Source organism: Lepus europaeus, chromosome 5, assembly GCF_033115175.1.
Source record: "Lepus europaeus isolate LE1 chromosome 5, mLepTim1.pri, whole genome shotgun sequence".
Lineage (NCBI taxonomy): Eukaryota > Metazoa > Chordata > Mammalia > Lagomorpha > Leporidae > Lepus > Lepus europaeus.
In genome coordinates, this window is record NC_084831.1 from 107,794,517 (window position 1) to 107,813,777 (window position 19,261).

Genomic DNA, 19,261 nt, shown 5'->3' on the forward strand with positions numbered 1-19,261 from the left:
CTTCTCTATGTTAAGGGTGTAAGTTGTGACCTTCAACACACATTTCTAGGAATTTGGCTTGCCTTCTTTAGAAGTTCTCTTGGCAAACTTTCAAACCAGATCTGACTGCTTCCACTGCTGCCAGTTTAATGGAATATTCCATGTTGTTGTTATTTGCAACCTATCGCATCATCAAAATACTTCTGGAATGTATTAATTTGAGGAGATATGGGGCCAGCACTGTGGCGCAGCGGGTTAACACCCTGGCCTGAAGCACCGGCATCCCATGTGGGTGCTGGTTCGAGATCCGGCTGCTCCATTTCTGTTCCAGCTCTCTGCTATGGCCTGGGAAAGCAGTAGAAGATGGCCCCTACACCTGCATGGGAGACCCAGAAGAAGCTCCTGGCTCCTGGCTTCAGATCAGCGCAGCTCCGGCCGTTGCGGCCAATTGGGGGGTGAGCCAGCAGATGGAAGACCTCTCTCTCTCTCTCTCTCTTTCTCTCTCTCTATGCCTCTCCTCTTTCTGTATAACTCTGACTCTCAAATAAATAAATAAATCTTTAAAAAAATTCTTTGAAATAATTTGAGGAGATAGAAGAAAAAAGAGAAGGGAGCAGAGGAGGAAAAAGGGAGGGGGTAGGAAGAAACCAAACATTATATAGATACAAACTGAAATCTAAAATGCTATAAAATAAAACAAATAAAATGCTGTACCAAGTCCAAGAAATAACATACCCATTACAGCTGTCGCTTGGTTCAGTGGTGGGGAAAAATTGGTTGGAGGATTCAGCACCAAAGAATCACGTGAATTATAGTCAGAGAAGAGAGTTGAAGAGGATTTGGGCAACAAAGAGCAAGGAAAAACAGTTCCATCTTCCTTCTCAGGTAAATCAAGAGACATCTTAGAACCAGCACTACTTGGAGGCAATGATGAAAAATAAGGATCTTCTACTAAAGACATGTAGGAATACCCACTGAAAGCATTAGAGGCGTGCTGACTGACACTGGAGGCGTTGCACATCTGGTGCTTAGAGTCACGTGGCGGTGAGTAATTCAGTTCTGCTGTAGAAACATGCATCATTTTTGGAGCCTGCATCTCCATGAGGCAAGCATCGTGCCCTTGAGACTCCAAATAAGAAAACTCTTCCTTAATGTCTGATCCCTTGGTTTCTCTCTGCTGTATCAGTTCAAAGGGAGTTGATTTGGTTCGTACCACTGGTCCCTTTGAATTAAAATATCTTCCTGTTGCATCTACAGGTTTGGAATTAGGACATGCCCCAAAGAAAATGGAGCTGAAGTCCAAACTTTGATGCTTCTGAAGAGGCTCCCCAACTGTTGGAAACGCCTTTGTCTGCCGTTTCATGCTTGTGTCAGCGTTTCTGTTGTAATCATAATTTAGCTCCAAGAAATCAAAGGAAGTATTCAGTTTCTCAGGGTGCGAAACCAACCCCTCCTTTGCAATGATTTCAGAAGTCCTAAAGTCAAAGGAAGAAGCTTCCGCATTTTCTGCCTTTGCCCTCTGTTTGCTCTGTTGGTTCATCATTCTCGCTTCTTTTATGGTGCTGAAACAAAAGAGTAATGACACCATACTTCAAAGCCACTTCCCGGCAGCACAATGACAAGTACAAGCATGAGATTCATCTCCCAGCCACAGACACAATTAGTCAACACGCAGATATGAAAGTTATACTCACTTTTTGGGTAAATTTGGGGGATGAGAGCCTGTGTATAGAGTGGGATTTTGCTCAGTAATTGAATAGTTTGCTTGAACCTTCAAGAGAAAGAAATCAAAGATTAGTTTTTAGTGAGGCAATGTAATGGAGATACTTTAATATTCAAAATGCTGAGAAGTAATTTTTCAGAAAATATAAAGATTTAAACTAATGCATGAAAGATTTCTGAAATATTGAACCCAGAAAGAACTTCTTCACCTACTGAGGTGAAAAGGATCGAAATAGTTGACAACTAGTGTTCCAGAAACTAGAAAGGATCTGTTTATAGCATCTTTTCCAATGTGGTAATTCTAAAAGGTTCTTGGGGGTAACTTCAGTCTGAGGAATATTCTACAAAAAGTGGATGTTTGGTGCAGCCAATGACAAAGCCTCCTGGGACGCTCACATAACATCTTGTATCGCCTGATTCAAGTCCTGGCTCCATTTTTCATACCAGTTTCCTGCTTAAGCATACCCTGGGAGGCAGCAGTAATAGAGTTCTTGCCACTCACATGAATTGAATTCCAAGCTCCTGGCTTCAGCCAAGCCCAGTCTAGGCTGTTCTGAGTTTTAGGGGAATGAATCAGTACGTGGAAGATCTCTCTCTCTCTCTCTCTCTCTCTCTCTCTCTCTCCCTCTCTCCCTCTCTCCCTCTCTCCCTCTCCCTCTCTCTCCCTCTCTCCTTCTCTCTCCCTTTGCCTTCCAAATAAATAAAAATAACATAATAATTAAATATATGTAATGAACAATAAATAGATATGTAAAAGAACGTTCTACCTTCAGAAATTTTAGTATCTTAACTTTAAAGTTAACAGTTGCTTATTGGGTCTGGGTACCTATTTCCTCTGGTTCTACCCTCCTCTTCCTCCTCCTCACTGTGGTCCAGGTTGTGGGGAAATTAGGCACAGGAGGCAATTCAAAGATGGCGCCCAAAGGAAGTAAGGTAGGCGGTACCCAAAGGTCATTTACCACCAAAGCTCATTGGCACGCAGCATCAGGGAAGGTGACAACTGATGATGAGTGTACAGACATATGGCTGGTCCTGTAAAAAGTCGCCCTGTAAAATGACCTTTTAAGTAATTGGTTGGTCCTTATGCCCTGCCCAGTAATCCTGCTGTCTTGAGCTTTAAAAGGCTTTGCTACATGTGCAATAAACCGAGTTCTTGCTTGACTTGACTCCCCGCTGCGTCTGACTGTCTCCCGGATCGAGAGGCTGGGGAACGGGCGAGTGGCGCACTTACCTTTCTTCAGACCCAGTCCATCCTCGTTCGGGTGGACTAAGACCCTGCACAGGTGTTTTGGCTTTGTCACCATTCTTATAGCAAGCTAAACTTGTTTCCTATTCAAGACTTTTACACTTACTGTTCCCTCTGATTGATGCAATTTTTTAAAAAAAAAATTTATTTATTTGAAAGCAGAGTTACACAGAGAGAAAAGGAGAGACAGAGAGTGAGGTCTTCTATCAGCTGATCCACTGTCCAAATGGCCATGACAACCAGGCTTGGGCCAGACCAGAGCCAGGAGTCAGTAGCTCCATCTAGGTCTTGGGCCGTCCTCCACTGCCCTCCCAGGCACACCAGCAGGGAGCTGGATCAGAAGTGGAGTAGCCAAGACTTGAATCAGTGCACACAGGGAATGCTGGCATTGCAGGCATTGACTTAATCCACTCCACCACAATGCCAGCCTCTCTTCACTTTCAATACAGCTTCCTGCTAATAATATGTACCCTGTGAGGTAGCAGACAATGGCTAAAGTACTTGGGTCCTTGCCTCCCACAAAGAAGATCCAGATTGAGGTTCAGGTGCCTGGCTTCAACTTGGCCTAGCCCTGGCTGTTGTGGGTATTTGGGGAGTGAATCAGCAGACCAAAGATCTTTCTTTCTCTCTCTGATTTTCAAATAGAACGAAAATTTAAAAAATATTTAGGGCCGGCATCGCAGCTAAACAGGCTAATCCTCTGCCTGAGGCGCCGGCACCCCAGGGTTCTAGTCCTGGTCAGGGCGCCAGATTCTGTCCCGGTTGCTCCTCTTCCAGTCCAGCTCTCTGCTGTGGCCCAGGAGGGCAGTGGAGGATGGCCCAAGTCCTTGGGCCCTGCACTCACATGGGAGACCAGGAGAAGCACCTGGCTCCTGGCTTTGGATCAGTGCGGTGCACCCGCCACAGCAGCCACTGGGGGGGGGGGGGGTGAACCAACGGCAAAAAGGAAGACCTTTCTCTCTATCTCTCTCTCATTGTCCACTCTGCCTGTCAAAAAAAAAAATTTTTTTTAGAAGCCTACAACAAATTAACTCAATGTGGATCAAGGACTTGAACACAAGAGCTAAAACTGTAGAACTCTTTGAAGAAAACATAAGGGAAAAGCTTCATGACATTGAATTTGGCAATGATTTCTTGGTTACAACATCAAAGGTACAACAACAAAATAAAAATAGACAGATGGGGGCGCCATTGTGGCACAGTGGGTTAAGGCACCACTTGTTATGCTGGCTTTCCATATGGGCACTGGTTTGAGCCCTGGTTGCTCCACTTCCAATCTAGCTCCTTGCCTGGGAAAACAGCAGAAGATGGCCCAAGTACTTGGGTCCCTGCCACCCATGTGAGAGATACAGATGAAGCTCCAGAGCTCTTGGCTCTGGCCCAGCCCTGGCAGTTGCAGCCATCTGGAGAGTGAACCAGCAGATGGAAAATGTTTTTTTTTTCTCTCTCTCTCTCTCTCTCTCTCTTTCTCTTTCTCTCCTTTCTCTCTAACTCCGCCTTTCAAATAAATAAATAAATCCTTAAAAAATAAATTGAACTTCATCAAAATTACAAAATTCCATACATCAAAGACATGATCAGTCAATCAAAAAGACAACCCATAGAATGGGAGACAATATTTGCAAATCACATATTTGATGAGGCATTAATACCCAAAATGTATGGAAAACTCCTAAAAATCTACAAACATAAATAAACAATCCAACTCAAAAGTGGACAAAGGACTTGAGACATTTTCCCAAAGAAGATATACAATTCCCTAATAAGCACACAAGAAGATGCTTAACATCATTGAATTGTTGAATCAAAACCACAATGAGGAGTGGGTATTTTGCACAGTGGTTAGGATGCCACTTGGGACATCTGTATCCTATATTGGAGCCTGAGTTCAAGTCCTGGCTTTGCTTCTGATTCCAGCTTACTGCTAATGCACATCTTTGGGAATAGCAGGTAATGGCTCAAGTTCTTGGGTCCCTGCCTCCTATATAGGAGCTCCTTATTGGGTTCTAAACTACTGGCTTCAACCTGGCCTAGCCCTGGCTATTGTGGGCAGTTTGGGAATGAACTAGCAAATGGAATATTTCTCTCTCTCTCTCTCTCTCTCTCTCTCTCTCTCTCTCTCTCTCTCTTCCAAATAAATAAATTTTTAGAAATCACAATAAGATACCACTTCACACTCATTTGGATAACTATCATCTAAAACAAAACAAAAAGAGGGTTGGGTACAAGTTCCTGTCCTGGCTGTGCCACTTCCAATCCAGCTCTCTGCTAATGGCCTGGGAAAAGTTGTAGAAGATGGCTTGGCTTCCCTCACTTATGCGGGAGACTAGGAAGAAGCTCCTAGCTCTGGGCTTCAGTGCTGGCTGTTGTGGCCATCTGGAGAATGAACCAGTGCGGATAGAAGATTCTCTCTCTCTCTCTAACTCTGAATTTCAAGTAAATAAATAAATCTTAGAAAAAATAAGTGTTTGCAAGGATGTAGAAATTGGAAACTCTACTGTTGGTGGGAATATTAAATAGTACAACTTCTATGGAAAACAATATGGTGATTCCTCAGAAAATCAAACAGAAATGCCATATGATCAGCAATTCCACTTCTGGGTATACACCGAAGAGTGAAAAACAAGGACACGGGCCAGACTGTGGTGCAGCTGGTTAAGCCGCCACTTGCAGCACCTGGGAAAGCAGCAGATGATGCCGCCACGTGCTTGGGCCCCTGCCACACGTGGGAGACCCAGATGGAGTTCCTGCCTCCTAGCTTTGATCTGGCCCAGCCTCAGGCTTTTGTGGCCATTTGGGGAGTGAACTCAAGGATGTAAGATCTCTATCTCCATTTCTCCTGCTTTCTCCCTCTGTCACACTGACTTTTTTTTTTTTTTTTTTTTTTTTTGACAGGAAGAGTGGATAGTGAGAGAGAGACAGAGAGAAAGGTTTTCCTTTGCCGTTGGTTCACCCTCCAATGGCCGCTGCGGCCGGCGCATCTCACTGATCTGAAGCCAGGAGCCAGGTGCTTCTCCTGGTCTCCCATGCGGGTGCGGGGGCCCAAGGACTTGGGCCATCCTCCACTGCCTTCCCGGGCCACAGCAGAGAGCTGGCCTGGAAGAGGGGCAACCGGGATAGAATCCGGTGCCCCAACCGGGACTAGAACCTGGTGTGCTGGCGCCGCAAGGCAGAGGATTAGCCTGTTAAGCCATGGCGCCAGCCAACCCTGACTTTCAAACAAATAAATAATTACCTCTGCTAAAAAACATAAATAAAATCCTTTTAACGAAAAGAAATCAGGGATGTGAGGAAAATTTACACATCCGTGTTCACAGCAGCATTACTCACAATAGCCAAGAGGTGGAAGCAGCCCAACTACCCACCAATGGATGAACAGATACACAAAATGGGGGACACAGTGGAATATTAGTCAGCCTTAAAAATAAGGAAATTCTGACCAAAATCATGACATGACTGAAGCTTGAGAACATCAGACTAAATGAAATAAGTCAGACACGAGCGGACAAGTATTGTGTGATTCCATTCAGAGGGGCTACCTAGAGTCTTCACATTTATGGAGATAGAAAGCTGGCGGTGCCGCGGCTCACTAGGCTAATCCTACACCTGAGGCGCCGGCACCCCGGGTTCTAATCCCGGTTGGGGTGCCAGATTCTGTCTCGGTTGCTCCTCTTCCAGTCCAGCTCTCTGCTGTGGCCCAGGAGTGCAGTGGAGGATGGCCCAAGTGCTTGGGCCCCTGCACCCGCATGGGAGACCAGGAGGAAGCACCTGGCTCCTGGCTTCAGATCGGCGCAGCACGCCGGCTGCAGTATGCCAGCTGTAGTGGCCATTTGGGGGTGAACCAACGGAAGGAAGACCTTTCTCTCTGTCTCTTTCTCTCTCTCACTGTCTAACTCTGCCTGTCAAAAAAAAAAAAAAAAGTAGAAAGGTGGTTTTCCAGGTGCTGGTTAGGACTGCTTGTCTGCTGGTGGATTGACACTTTCATCACTATGTAATGTCTTTCCTTGTTTCTGATCATTGTCTTTGCTCTGAAGTTTACTTCATCTGATAATAATACAGCCACCCCTGCTCTCCTTTGATGCAGTTTACACTTATCTTTCTACTGTACTTTCAACCAACCTCAAGTTTGGAATGAGTTCCTCATAGACAGTTTATAGTTGTGTTTTTGTTCACTTTGCCAACAACATATATATTGCTGCACTTAGATCACTTTTTTTTTTTTTTTGACAGGTAGAGTTTACAGACAGTGAGAGAGAAAGACAGAGAGAAAGGTCTTCCTTACATTGGTTCACTCTCCAAATGGCCGCAACAGCCGGAGCTACGCTGATCCGAAGCCAGGAACCAAGAGTTTCTTCCTGGACTCCCACGTGGGTGCAGGAGCCCAAGGACTTGGGCCATCCTCCACTGCCTTCCTGGGCCACAGCAGAGAGCTGGCCTGGAAGAGGAGCAGCCAGGACTAGAACCCAGCGTCCATATGGGATGCGGGCGCTGCAGGTGGAGGATTAACCTAGTGCGCCATGGCATCAGCCCCTAGATCACTTTTTAAAGTAATTATTGAATGGTAGGGCTTAATTCTGCCATTTATTTTTTGCTTTCTGTTTGTCCTGTTTCTCATTCTCTTTTTCTTTCTTGCATTTCTCTAGAATTTCATTTTGATTTACCTGGAGTGTTTTCCAGTGTAGCTGTTTTAGTGGTGCCTCTGGATATCACAATTGCACAGATGAGGCTACACAGAATCGTTCGGTTATGATATGGTCATCTTAAGTACTTCCTCTAGTACATTTAGAACCACATCAGGTAGTGGAATGTTTGTGCTTCAACTGTCAAATGTAATTTAGAAAGCTCAAGAGGAAAAGGAAAGATATTAAATTTACCCACATGTTTGCTTATCATGTTCTTTCTTCTTCCCTTCATCATTTTCCTGTTTAGAAAGTGTCCTTTGCCGTATTTTAGGGTAATTCTATTGGTGACAAATTTTCTCAGCTTTTCTTCATCTGAGAATGTCTTATTTCCCCTTCATTCCTACTGTCATTCTGTGTTGACATTCTTTTCTATCAGAACTTGAAAAATACTGTGCCCCTTCCTTGTAGCCTCCACAGTTTCTGATGAGAAATCTGTCATTCTAATTGCTTTCCTTCCACAATTAAGGTATACTTTTTCTCTGTCCGCTTTCTAGAATTTTCCTTAGTGTTTAGTTATCAACAGTTTAATTATGATGCTCCTTCCAAAACTTTTTCAGTTCCACCACTTGTCTCCTCTCTTTCTGGGACTTCAGTGACACAAACGCTAGACTTGCTGTTAGAGCCCCTTGGTTCCCTGGAGCTCTGTTTATTTTGCTCAGTCTACTTTATCTCTTGTTTGAACTGGGTGATTTCTATCTTCCAGTCTGCTGATTCTTTCTAACCTGCTGTTGAATCCAGGTGCTGAGCTAGTTGTTTATTTTTCAGTTCCAAAATTTTCATTTGATTTCCTTTAAAATCGTCCAGTTTTGGTTTTGGTTTTGTTTTGGCTAAATTGTGTTTGTTTGTTTAAAGGTTTATTTGTCTGAAAAAAAGAGTGACTGACAGAAAGAGAGAGTGAGAGTGAAAATGAAAGAGATGGTTCATCTGCAGGTTTACTCCCCGAATGGCCTCAACAGCTGGGACTCGGCCAGACTGAAGCCAGAAGCCAGGAGCTCCATCCAGGTCTCCCTTATGGGTGGCAGGAACTCAAGGACTTTGGCCATCATCTGCTACTTTCCAGATGCATTAGCCCAGTGGGCTCGAAACAGAGAGGCTGGGACTCATGCAGGTCTCCCAAGGAGCAGCTTAATCCACTGCGCCACATTGCCCGTCCTGAGGCTTCCTATTTTTTCAGTTCTTTTAAGCATGCTTTGAATTGCTCAATAAACTTTTTTTTATCATGACTCATTTAAAATCTTTGTCAAATAATTCTAAAATTTCTGTCATCTCAGTGTTGACATAGATTGTCCTTTTTATTTTTTTAAATTGAGATTTTGTAGTGATTTTCTATTGAAACCTGAATATTTCCACATTTTTTTGAGACTCTGGGTCTTAATTAAACCTTCCCTTTTTTATGGGGCCTTTTGATACTGCTCTGGCGAGGGAAAGGGTGGGGGCACTGCCTCTTTACTGCCAGGTGGATTCCACCTGCACCAGGTTCTTCATGTAGCCTCTGTTGCCAGCCAAGGGGAGATGTTCCGGGGGAGGCTCCCTCTGAGGTCTCTACCGCCCCTGCAGCAGGGCTGGCTCACCACAGGATTACCATGGAAAGTCCTGAATCTGCGCTAGCTCTCTCCTGATCCCACTTCATTGGGGACGCCTTAGGACATCCTGTTAATGCCAGGAGGGGGCCTGCGTCTCCACTGGCTTTACATCACTGGGAGATGGCAAATGTCCCGACTCCTCACTGGGTCTGTTCTGCTTCAGCGTTAGTGGGGAGGGTCGGGGTGCCACGCTACTACCAGGTGGAAACCCAGGCTCCTCCACTGTCACTGCAGTGTGCGAGAGCTCACGACAGGCCAGTGGAGATGACAGTCCCAGCTGCCAGCAGTGGAGCAAGGGTCCTGGGTCACCTTGTGAGGGTGGACGTCCAGGCTCCTTAGACTTTGCTGGCACAGGTGGGGCCAGAGCCAGCTTCGTCTTTGGTGGTAACTAGAGAAGATTAATTACTATTTAAAAATACTGTGTCTTGGGGCTGGCGTGTGGTGTAGTGGGTAAAACAGCTGCCTGTGGTGCTGACATCCATTATGGGTGCTGGTTCGAGTCCCGGCTTCTCCATTTCCATCCAGCTCTCTGCTATGGCCTGGGAAAGTAGCAGAAGATGGTCCAAGTCCTTGGGCCCCTGCACCCATGTGGGAGACCTGGAGGAAGCTCCTGGCTCCTGGCTTCAGATCAGCCCAGCTCCGGCCGTTACAGCCATTTGGAGAGTGAACCAGTGGATGGAAGACCTCTCTCTCTCTCAGCCATTTGGGGAGTGAACCAGCGGATGGATGGAAGACCTCTCTCTCTCTCTCTCTCTCTCTCTGCCTCTCCTCTCTCTGTGTGTAACTCTGGCTTTCAAATAAATAAATCTTTAAAAAAAAAAAAGAATATTGTCTTGATAGGCTGCCACTTCCCTGGTTCTTTGGTTAGGTTCTTGCTTGTTTTGTTTTGCTCCCTATACTACTGGCATTTCTAAGTTGCTGGAATCTTCAGCTCCAAGTTTGCAACACAAATGGCAGAAGAAAACTCAAGGGAGCCTAGCATCATCTTATACCTTAGCTCCTAGGGCTCTGCTGCTCTCTTCTCTGTGTCTTTTGGTCTTCTTACATTTGTTTCATATAAAATGTCCACAGTTCCTAGTTTCACTTAGTGGCAGAAACAGAGAGAAGTTTGCTAGATCTTCATGGAAACAGAAATCCACCCTGGATAGCTTTAACCAGTTCCCTGCCTGAGGGGCTGAGCCCTGTTCCTATGATCCCATCTACTGGCAAAAGATCCATTCTCCACAATCCAACTGTCTGGAGCCATGGCACTGCCACTGTGCTAACTTTGGGCGTTGGCATTTTCTAAAACCTAAATAAAATATTAGCATGCATACTTAGTAGCACTTTAAAAGGGTGTTCCTGGCCAAGTAGACTTTATTCTAAGAGTGTAAAGATGATTTTGCATTAACAAATCCAATAATATAACTGCAAAGGAGAAAATCTATAATCATTCCATAAGTCCAAAAATATGTAGTTGATAGACTTCAATATTCTTTCTGAAAAAATTCTTAACAAATAGAAATCAATGCACTCTGCCTTCAAACAGTTATGAAATTAATATCTCCAATAAGTCTGCATCATGCTAGCAGTGAAACACTAGAATCATTAGTGACTTTTTTTAAAAAAAAAAAAGATTTTATTTATTTATTTGAGAGGAAGAGTTACAGAGAGAAGAAGAGACAGAGAGAAATCTTCCATCCACTGGTTCACTCCCCAAATGGCTATAACACCTGGAGCTGAGCTGATCTGAAGCCAGGAACCAGGAGCTCTTTCTGGGTCTCCCACGTAGGTGCAGGGGCCCATGGAGTTGGGCCTTTCTCAGGCCATAGGAGAGAGCTGGATCAGAAGACAAGCAGCTGGGACACGAACAGGCGCCCATTTGGGATGCTGGTGCCGTACACAGAGGTTTAGCCCACCACGCCACAGCGCCAGCCCCAGAGTCCAGCTTACCCCACCCCAGGAGGCAGTGGTGATGACTCAAGTAATTGGATTCCTGCACCCATGTGGGAGACTGAATTGAGTTCCCTGCTCCCAGCTTTGGTCCTGGCCTAGCCCTGGCTGTCACGAGCATTTGAGGGAGTCAATCAACAGATGTTGAGTTCTCTGTCTCTGTCTCTCTGCCTCTCAAGGTCATTAAAAATAAAACTGGGGGGCTGGCACTGTGGCTCACTTGGCTAATCCTCCGCCTGCAGCACTGGCATCCCATATGGGTGCCGGGTTCTAGTCCCAGTTGCCCCTCTTCCAGTCCAGCTCTCTGCTGTGGCCCAAGAGGGCAGTGGAGGATCTGCACCCACATGGGAGATCAGGAGGAAGCACCTGGCTCCTGGCTTTGGATCGGCGCAGCGCCAGCCATAGTGGCCATTTGGGGGGTGAACCAACGAAAGGAAGACCTTTCTCTCTCTCTGTCTCTCTCACTGTCTAACTCTGCCTGTCAAATAAATAAAAATAAGTAAATAATAAAATAAAATAAAATTAGGATGTTCTGGGAATACTAGTCAATGAAATAGGCACAAATATGAAGTAATAATTCCTAGCCACGTGCCTTCCCCATATCATTTCTCTTTGGAACTGACATTAACTATAAAAATGCTTAATTAGCTCCCTCATCCCACCAGTTTCTCTCGCTTTCCTCCCATCTCCCTTTCCCACCTGTCTTGCTGAGGAGTTGGTATGCTACGTCATTCAACTGGTGAGAGATATCATCGGGGCTATGTCTTGTACACTTTGTATTCCTACTGCTGAGAAAACAGTAGGACCGCAGTGAATATTTTCAGGTTAATAATAAAAATATAGGCCGGTGCCGTGGCTTAACAGGCTAATCCTCCGCCTTGCGGCGCCGGCACACCAGATTCTAGTCCCGGTCGGGGCACCGGATTCTATCCCAGTTGCCCCTCTTCCAGGCCAGCTCTCTGCTATGGCCCGGGAAGGCAGTGGAGGATGGCCCAAGTCCTTGGGCCCTGCACCTGCATGGGAGACCAGGAGAAGCACCTGGCTCCTGGCTTCGGATCAGCGAGATGCAACGGCCGCAGCGGTCATTGGAGGGTGAACCAACGGCAAAAAGGAAGACCTTTCTCTCTGTCTCTCTCTCTCTCTCACTATCCACTCTGCCTGTCAAAAAATAAATAAATAAATAAATAAAATAAAAATATAATCTTAAAAATGGAAAAGTAGATGTTAAATACACCCTGAAAGGTAAATCAGTAATTTTTTAAATGATTTTTCAAATTTATTTGAGAGGTAGAGCTACAGGGAGAGAGAAGGAGAGACAGAGAGAGAGGTCTTCCATCTGCTGATTCACTTTCCAAATAGCTGCAATGACAACAAGACTAGTGTAGCCCAAAAAATCACCCAATTGTGACTTCACTTTCTATTTGTTACTCTGACTTCTAACAAAACACGGGACCAGACCACATGCTGCCCTTTTCCTCACTCCCCAGTAAGGAGGTTGTTTCTAAATTTGGCTGAAGGGGCTGGTGCTGTGGTGCAGTGGGTTAAGCTATCGTCCACAGCATTGGTCCCTTATGGGCACCAGTTGGAGTCCTGCCAGCTCCACTTCTGATCCAGCTCCCTGCTAATGCACCTGGGAAAACAGCAGAAGATGGCCCAAGTGTTTGGGCCCCTGTAACCTGCATGGGTGATTCAGTTTAAGCTCCTGGCTCACCCTCTCTCTCTGTAATTGACTTATAAATAAATGTATAACTTTAAAAACTAAAATCAGCTGACAACTGTACATAATACGTTAACCAAGAGGTCAATGCTCTGACTTAAATCGCCTCAAACTGACTTGTCCTTCATAGATTTTCAGTGCGGCCCTGTGCACACCCGACATGCAGTCAGCTGTGACAGTAGGGAAGTCCTACGACCGATCTGAGATCCTTGACCAAGCACAAGTACGGAAAAAATTGGACAGACTCTACCTCTGTTCCGGGGTATTTGTCTCTGATCACATCCAGGTGTCTCTTGAACAGCTCTAACACAGCACTGTAGACCAGTTCATATTGCTCCTGAGGATCGTCATGAACCCGAACAAATGAAAAAACAAATATTGGTGAAGCACAGAACCAGACTTCAGTAGTAAGAACTCCAATCAAACACTAACACGGTGGAACTGAAAGGACCAGCAATGTAAGTTATCAAATTTAATAACAGTAGTCCATGTTTATAAAACCCATTTCAGATTTCAAAGCACCTTAAGGCTACTAGAAATAGCTAAATAATATCTGTAACTCTAGCTAATGTGCAAGGATAGTATGGCCTGCTTCTTTTATGTCTTAACCCACTTTCCTACTTATCTTCCCCTCCACCATCTTCCTTCTAATTATTTTCTCTCTGCTCATATTTTTAAAAATTTATTTCATCTTAGGTGCATTTTTTTGGTAAGCCACCTTCATCTTTTCTGGGACTAGGTAGTTAGTGGTTGGTGTACAGCCAGATAGCTTTATTTTTTTAAAGATTTATTTATTTATTTATTTGAAAGGCAGAGGAAGAGAGACACACAGAGAGAGGTCTTCCATCTACTGGTTCACTCCCCAAATGGCTGCAGCGGCTGGAGCTGGGCCAATCAGGAGCCAGGAGCTTCTTCCAGGTCTCTCACATGGTTGCAGGGGCCTAAGGACTTGGGCCATCTTCTACTGCTTTCCGAGGCCATAGCAGGGAGCTGGATTGGAAGTGTAGCAGCCAGGTCTCGACCCGGTGCCCATATGGGATGCTGGCACTGCAGGCAGTGGCTTTACTTGCTATGCCATAGTGCCTGCCCCAACAGATAGCTCTACTATGTTATTTAACTCGATCTGCACACTTGCTCTACGAAGCAGCTAGGCATGTGTACCTTAGTTACTGTTTGTGCAAGGTCAGTCAGAACTAATTTCCAGGATTTGGCTTAGAAATGGGATCTTTTGATTCAGTTTAGGGCAGTTAGAACAAGTTGCTAACATTTTGTTCTAGTTCTAGTAATTTACCCAAGAAAAATAAACCACTAAATAAGGTTTGAAAATGTGTGATTATAAAAGGATTTCACCATAGAGAACTGAGACATCTACTAGTATAAGCTTTGTGGGTTTTCCCTGCTCTATGTTTTGCCACTGTATCTGCTCGGGCTTTTGATTTTGGCTTTACTTTCCCCCTGAATAGGTCTCTTCAGGATCTTCCTTGACAATTTACACAGTCCTATTCAAAGAAAGAGCACCTTTTTCTAAAGATAATTTTAGTAGGACCGTGCCGAGCTGTATCCCTCAACACAACCACTGACACATTATTTTTGTCAAGACAGAAAAATCAGACAGGAAGCATTCATCTGGCTCAGCGTCCTTTTGTGGTTACAGCAGTATCAGGAAAAGCAGCTACAACTGTTAAAATACGTGTTTGGCTACTCAGTGACAAGCCAACACGTGAAGTCTTTTTCAACTGTCTTCCAACTCTTAGAAGTAGGCCTGCAATGGAACCTTCCTGAAATGAGGTGTGGTTTTATTCGTTTGGAATTACAGTGCACATAACTAGACTTTGTACTTCCTGGACTCTTTTATGCATTGACAAGGGTCATGTTCTTTTAAGTCTGACAACACTAAACCAGCTAATGCTTCCATTTCACATAAATTCCCCCCCACAGATGGAATATAGAATACACCTACAGTTAACACATGAAAAAATATATTTTTTCCATAAGCTATTAATGGAAAACCTGTGTGGGCCGAACAGATAAATCTATATTACAACAGCTCTTTATTTTCCCCTTTCAATTCACAACCTCTAGATTAAAATATCTAAAAGGACACTGTCAATTGTTTTATCTTTAACTCTATGTGTAAGTTCATTTATGTGTGCTTTAAATAGTAAAAAGCAATTCTAACAAATTATCAAAAGGGCCTGTTCCAAAATAAACATCAATAAATTATTTGATGAATGAATGGAAGGGTGACAGCCAATTTCTATCTTATAGATGGAAACCACTTAGAACTGTGTTTTAAACTGTGGATGTAGAAATATGGTTGAAATTAATACGGTAGACAGTGAGAGATTTGGGCCAGCAATAGAAGCAAAGAGGATTCCTAATGAAGTGAATGAGTGCAGGCATTTTGGTGTAGGCTCAGCAATTGTGATCCATAAAATTGTATAACTGTGATTTCTTTTTGAAGTATAATTACAATAAGGACTAAATGAAAGTACAGAAAAATAGTGGGGGCTGGCGCTGTGTCGTAGCTGGTAAAGCTGCTGCCTGCAGTGCCGGCATCCCATATGGGTGCCAGCTCAAGTCCTGGCTGCTCCACTTCTGATCCAGCTCTCTGCTATGGCCTGGGAAAGCAGTAGAGGATGGTCCAAATCCTTGGGCCCCAGCACCCGCGTGGGAGACCTGGAAGAAGCTCCTGGCTCCTGGCTTCAGATCGGCACAGCTCCAGCCATTGCGGCCAACTGGGGAGTGAGCCAGCAGATGGAAGATCTCTCTCTGCCTCTCCTCTCTCTATGTATCTCTGACTTTCAAATAAATAATAAACAAATCTTTAAAAAATGTTATTCTGGTGGTTACTCAGCTTTTAAAAAAAAAAGAAAGCATGGTGACAATCGCCATCTGCATCTGTAAGTGACAGGAATATGGTTGGTTTTGTTTTTATTTTTTAGTATTTCCTAAAATGAGCTATAGACTGGATTTGCCAGATTCTGTTGCCACCTCCTGATGCAGAAATTATAAATCACTAAATTTCTATGATTTCAGAGATGAATTTATTACTATAAAATTTTAAGTTAATATGACCCAGGTACTTCTTTCTACTAAATCAAGCGTATTGAATTTTTGTGACACCCTTTTTAAATAAGAAGCATTATGTTGGTTATCTTGGGCAGTCAGCTGCTTTTGACGTCTTTCCATTGAACACAGAGACAGAGCAAGACACAGACACATGTTTGATCCACTCACCACGTCCATACCTGAGTTTGAACTAGTGACGGTCTCTGTGTTCTCATTTCCTGGATCAAACTAAAAACACTGAAGTTATCAGGAATTATCTATCAAACAAAAGGGAAACATATTCACTTTGATGTTTTATTCATAAGTTATTACCACTTCCTCGTAATGTTGTACTTCCATGACATCCGTTCTCCTAACATGGGATATATCAGAAAAGGAATACATTTATAAAGCTAATGATGTTTCTCATCACATGCACTATGATTTAGAGCCTAGGGTTTTCCCTAGAAAAGACTGAAGAAACTTCAGGATTATTTCTCATGGGGTGATCAAACATCTGAAAGTGAATATACACTGAGGGACAAGGCTCAGTGGAAACCAAGTATGAGAGTGTCCTGAAATAAAGTGAGTTGGCAGGCAGGTGTAGAGTCCACATTTTAAACTTCCCATTTCTTAGTCGGCACTAAAAAGTGGTTTATAGATTGAAACACAAAATTTTATTGTGAAAAAAACGAGTGCACCTGCTGAAGCAGTTTGGCTAACCTAAGGAAGGGTAGGTGTCATTGTAGGCAGTGGTTCTCAGACTCGGTGCCCACCAGCAGCACCTGCAGCCCCCGCCCTCGGAGCTGGGGTTCCATCCATTACAATAATTCGCTTTCCTAACAAGTTCTCAGGTGATGCTGATGCCTCTTGTCTGGAAACTGCACCAACAATTTAGGAACTAATGAATCATCTGGCAGAGTGGGTCTCCGAGTGAATTTTCTAGAAAAGATGAATCATGAAGATAGATGTTTTGAAAAACCGAGCAATTCTGAAGTCTGAAAGCCCAGAGTAAGCAAACAGGAAATGCGTGTTGAGAGAAACTCACCCCATCTTTTAGCAACATCCACGTATAATCAATGGCACAGATCACACCAGTCCTTCCACAGCCAGCACTGAAACGAAAGAACACAGTGGCATGTGTACTTGCAGAGAGGGGGCCACGGACGGGAGCTGGAGAGGAAGCAGCCTGGCGGCACTGTGTTTCAAGCCCTACCACTTTCCAGAGCGTGTCTGTTCCTGTGACACTGAACCTCAGGACAGGGCCTTGCCAAGCTCTTACGGCAGGGGTCGCTAGAGCTGCACTGCTTGCACGGAATTCACCAGAGTTTATTACAGCTTGTTTCTGCTGTTGACTTTTCCGTTAGCGTTGCAGAGTCCAGACCAGACTCTGATGTTTGGTTTATTCTCGGCAGGAGAGGAATACACAGCATCATACCTGCAGTGAATGCAGATGGGAACACTGTCACCCTCTTGGTAGCAACGCACGTCCCAGACGAGTTCCAGGATAGGGTCTATAGACGAAGGCACATCATGGTCTGGCCAATTCTTGTAATGAAACTGGTAGATTGTTCGAGTTTCCTATAATAAATAGCCAGAACAAAAGGAGAGTTCAAGCTTAGGACTCCACCTCATTCTACAAAAGATTAGTCTGGCTTATTAGATTGCATCTGAATCTTTTTTTGCAATTTATTGTGCTTTCTTCTCTATGGACCTCAGATAACCAAGTGCTTTTTGACAACAATTAAAAGCAATTTGGATCCAGCATCATGGTGTAGTGGTTAAAGTCATTGCCTGCTAAGACCAGTGTCCGGTATATGAACTGGTTTGAGTCCTGCTGCTCCACTTCCCATCCAGCTTCCTGCTAATGCACCTGGGAAAACCGCAGAAAATGCTTGGGCCTCTGCCACCCACGTGGGAGGCCCAGAAGAAGCTCCTGGCTGTGGTCTGTCCCAGCCGTGGCTGTTGCAACCATCTGGGGAGTGAATCAATGGCTGGAAGACCTTTTTCTTTCTGTCTCTCTCTCTTCCACTCTCTCTGTAACTCTGCCTTTCAAATAAATTAAATAAATAAATTAAATAAATTTTTTTAATCAAAGGCAATTAAAGGTCATTCACTATTGGCTTGTCCCCATCTGTCCCACTCACAAGAGGAAGTTAGCTATGAACACAGTCCAAACGAAGTCTTCCCAGCTGGGGTGCCTCAAATGAATCACAGGCACGCTGCTATATTAAATCCCTGCCTTGGGAGAGGATTGGGGGGGGGGTGGCCTCAGGGCAGTCTGAGCTCACAGGTTGATTCCCAGTCCCTACTCACTACCCAACCTCTGTTCACCCTACAGAGATTATTTTATATGTGTGCCATGGTGTGGAATAGATTGGGGAGCACAGATCACACCAAAGGTCTCTTCAGAATACGAAGACTGACTCGGGACATCCAAGGCCCCAGCACTGTCCAGAGCCCTACGTCTCGCCTGAGTCACACACACGGATCTACCTGCCTGCTCTCCGCAGGCTTTTGAGTTCATCACTCCCGTTCTATACTTACCCCGTTGAACTTGGCTTTCAGAGTCCTGATTATATAATGAGATTTGCTTCTTTCAGCTTCCTAAGCAGAAGAAGATTATAGTATCAGTCAAGCTCTCTGTCGAGGAGCTCCCGGAGCCTTGGCTGGGCCATGGCGGGCTGATGGTACTTACACAGGACACCGAGAAGGGGCCGACCAGCAGCTGCGTCTCGCCTGGCTCAGCCCAGTAGCGCTCGCACTTTCTCTGTTACACAAAGCAGAATGCAGTTACGGCCCTGTTTCCCTCCATACACTCCAGTCTCTTCTCAGAAATAAATCCCACCCGCTTCCTCACAAGCAGATTCAGGTCCTTCACCTCAGCTCAGGGCTTTGCAATCCCATGGGCTTCCACCCCAGCACCATGGCCTGGGAGCTCCAAGCACGGGAAAGCAAAATTAACGGATATAGAAATTACAGACTTCCTGCAAGTCTAAAAACGTGGAACTCGAGATCTTTGGCTTACTTTCAATATTTCAGCAGGACTAATGGAAATCAAATGTCTACTAAAATAGTGGCCCAAGTTAAGTGAAATACCAAGTTTCCTTGATTTGTTGATTAAAATTGTCAACTCAGAATGGCAACAAGCAGGTCAGGACAGTGATGTCCAGTAAAAATACAATGTGAGCCACACATGCAATTTTAAATTTTCCAAGCCACATTCAAAAATGAAAAAATTGAAATTAACTTTAATAGAATATCTTAGCTTAATATATAGATCTTAAAAAATTTCAATGTGTAATTGACATCAACCACTTATTACATATTTTACCATTTTTAAAATTAA

At 44.4% G+C, this 19,261-nt stretch overlaps 1 protein-coding gene across 1 annotated transcript in view; it reads right to left on the reverse strand.

The window, feature by feature from the left end:
• The window catches only part of PTPN22 (protein tyrosine phosphatase non-receptor type 22), a 57,410-nt gene that overhangs the window by 26,008 nt on the left and 12,141 nt on the right, over positions 1 to 19,261 (reverse strand). Inside the window, exons 6-13 of the mRNA XM_062191998.1 lie at positions 18,611 to 18,682; positions 18,460 to 18,519; positions 17,351 to 17,493; positions 16,961 to 17,027; positions 16,113 to 16,190; positions 13,112 to 13,198; positions 1,674 to 1,750; positions 715 to 1,541 (exon numbers count right to left, since the gene is read on the reverse strand). Coding sequence (XP_062047982.1) covers positions 715 to 1,541; positions 1,674 to 1,750; positions 13,112 to 13,198; positions 16,113 to 16,190; positions 16,961 to 17,027; positions 17,351 to 17,493; positions 18,460 to 18,519; positions 18,611 to 18,682 — 1,411 coding nt within the window. The remainder of the gene's footprint in view (positions 1 to 714; positions 1,542 to 1,673; positions 1,751 to 13,111; positions 13,199 to 16,112; positions 16,191 to 16,960; positions 17,028 to 17,350; positions 17,494 to 18,459; positions 18,520 to 18,610; positions 18,683 to 19,261) is intronic.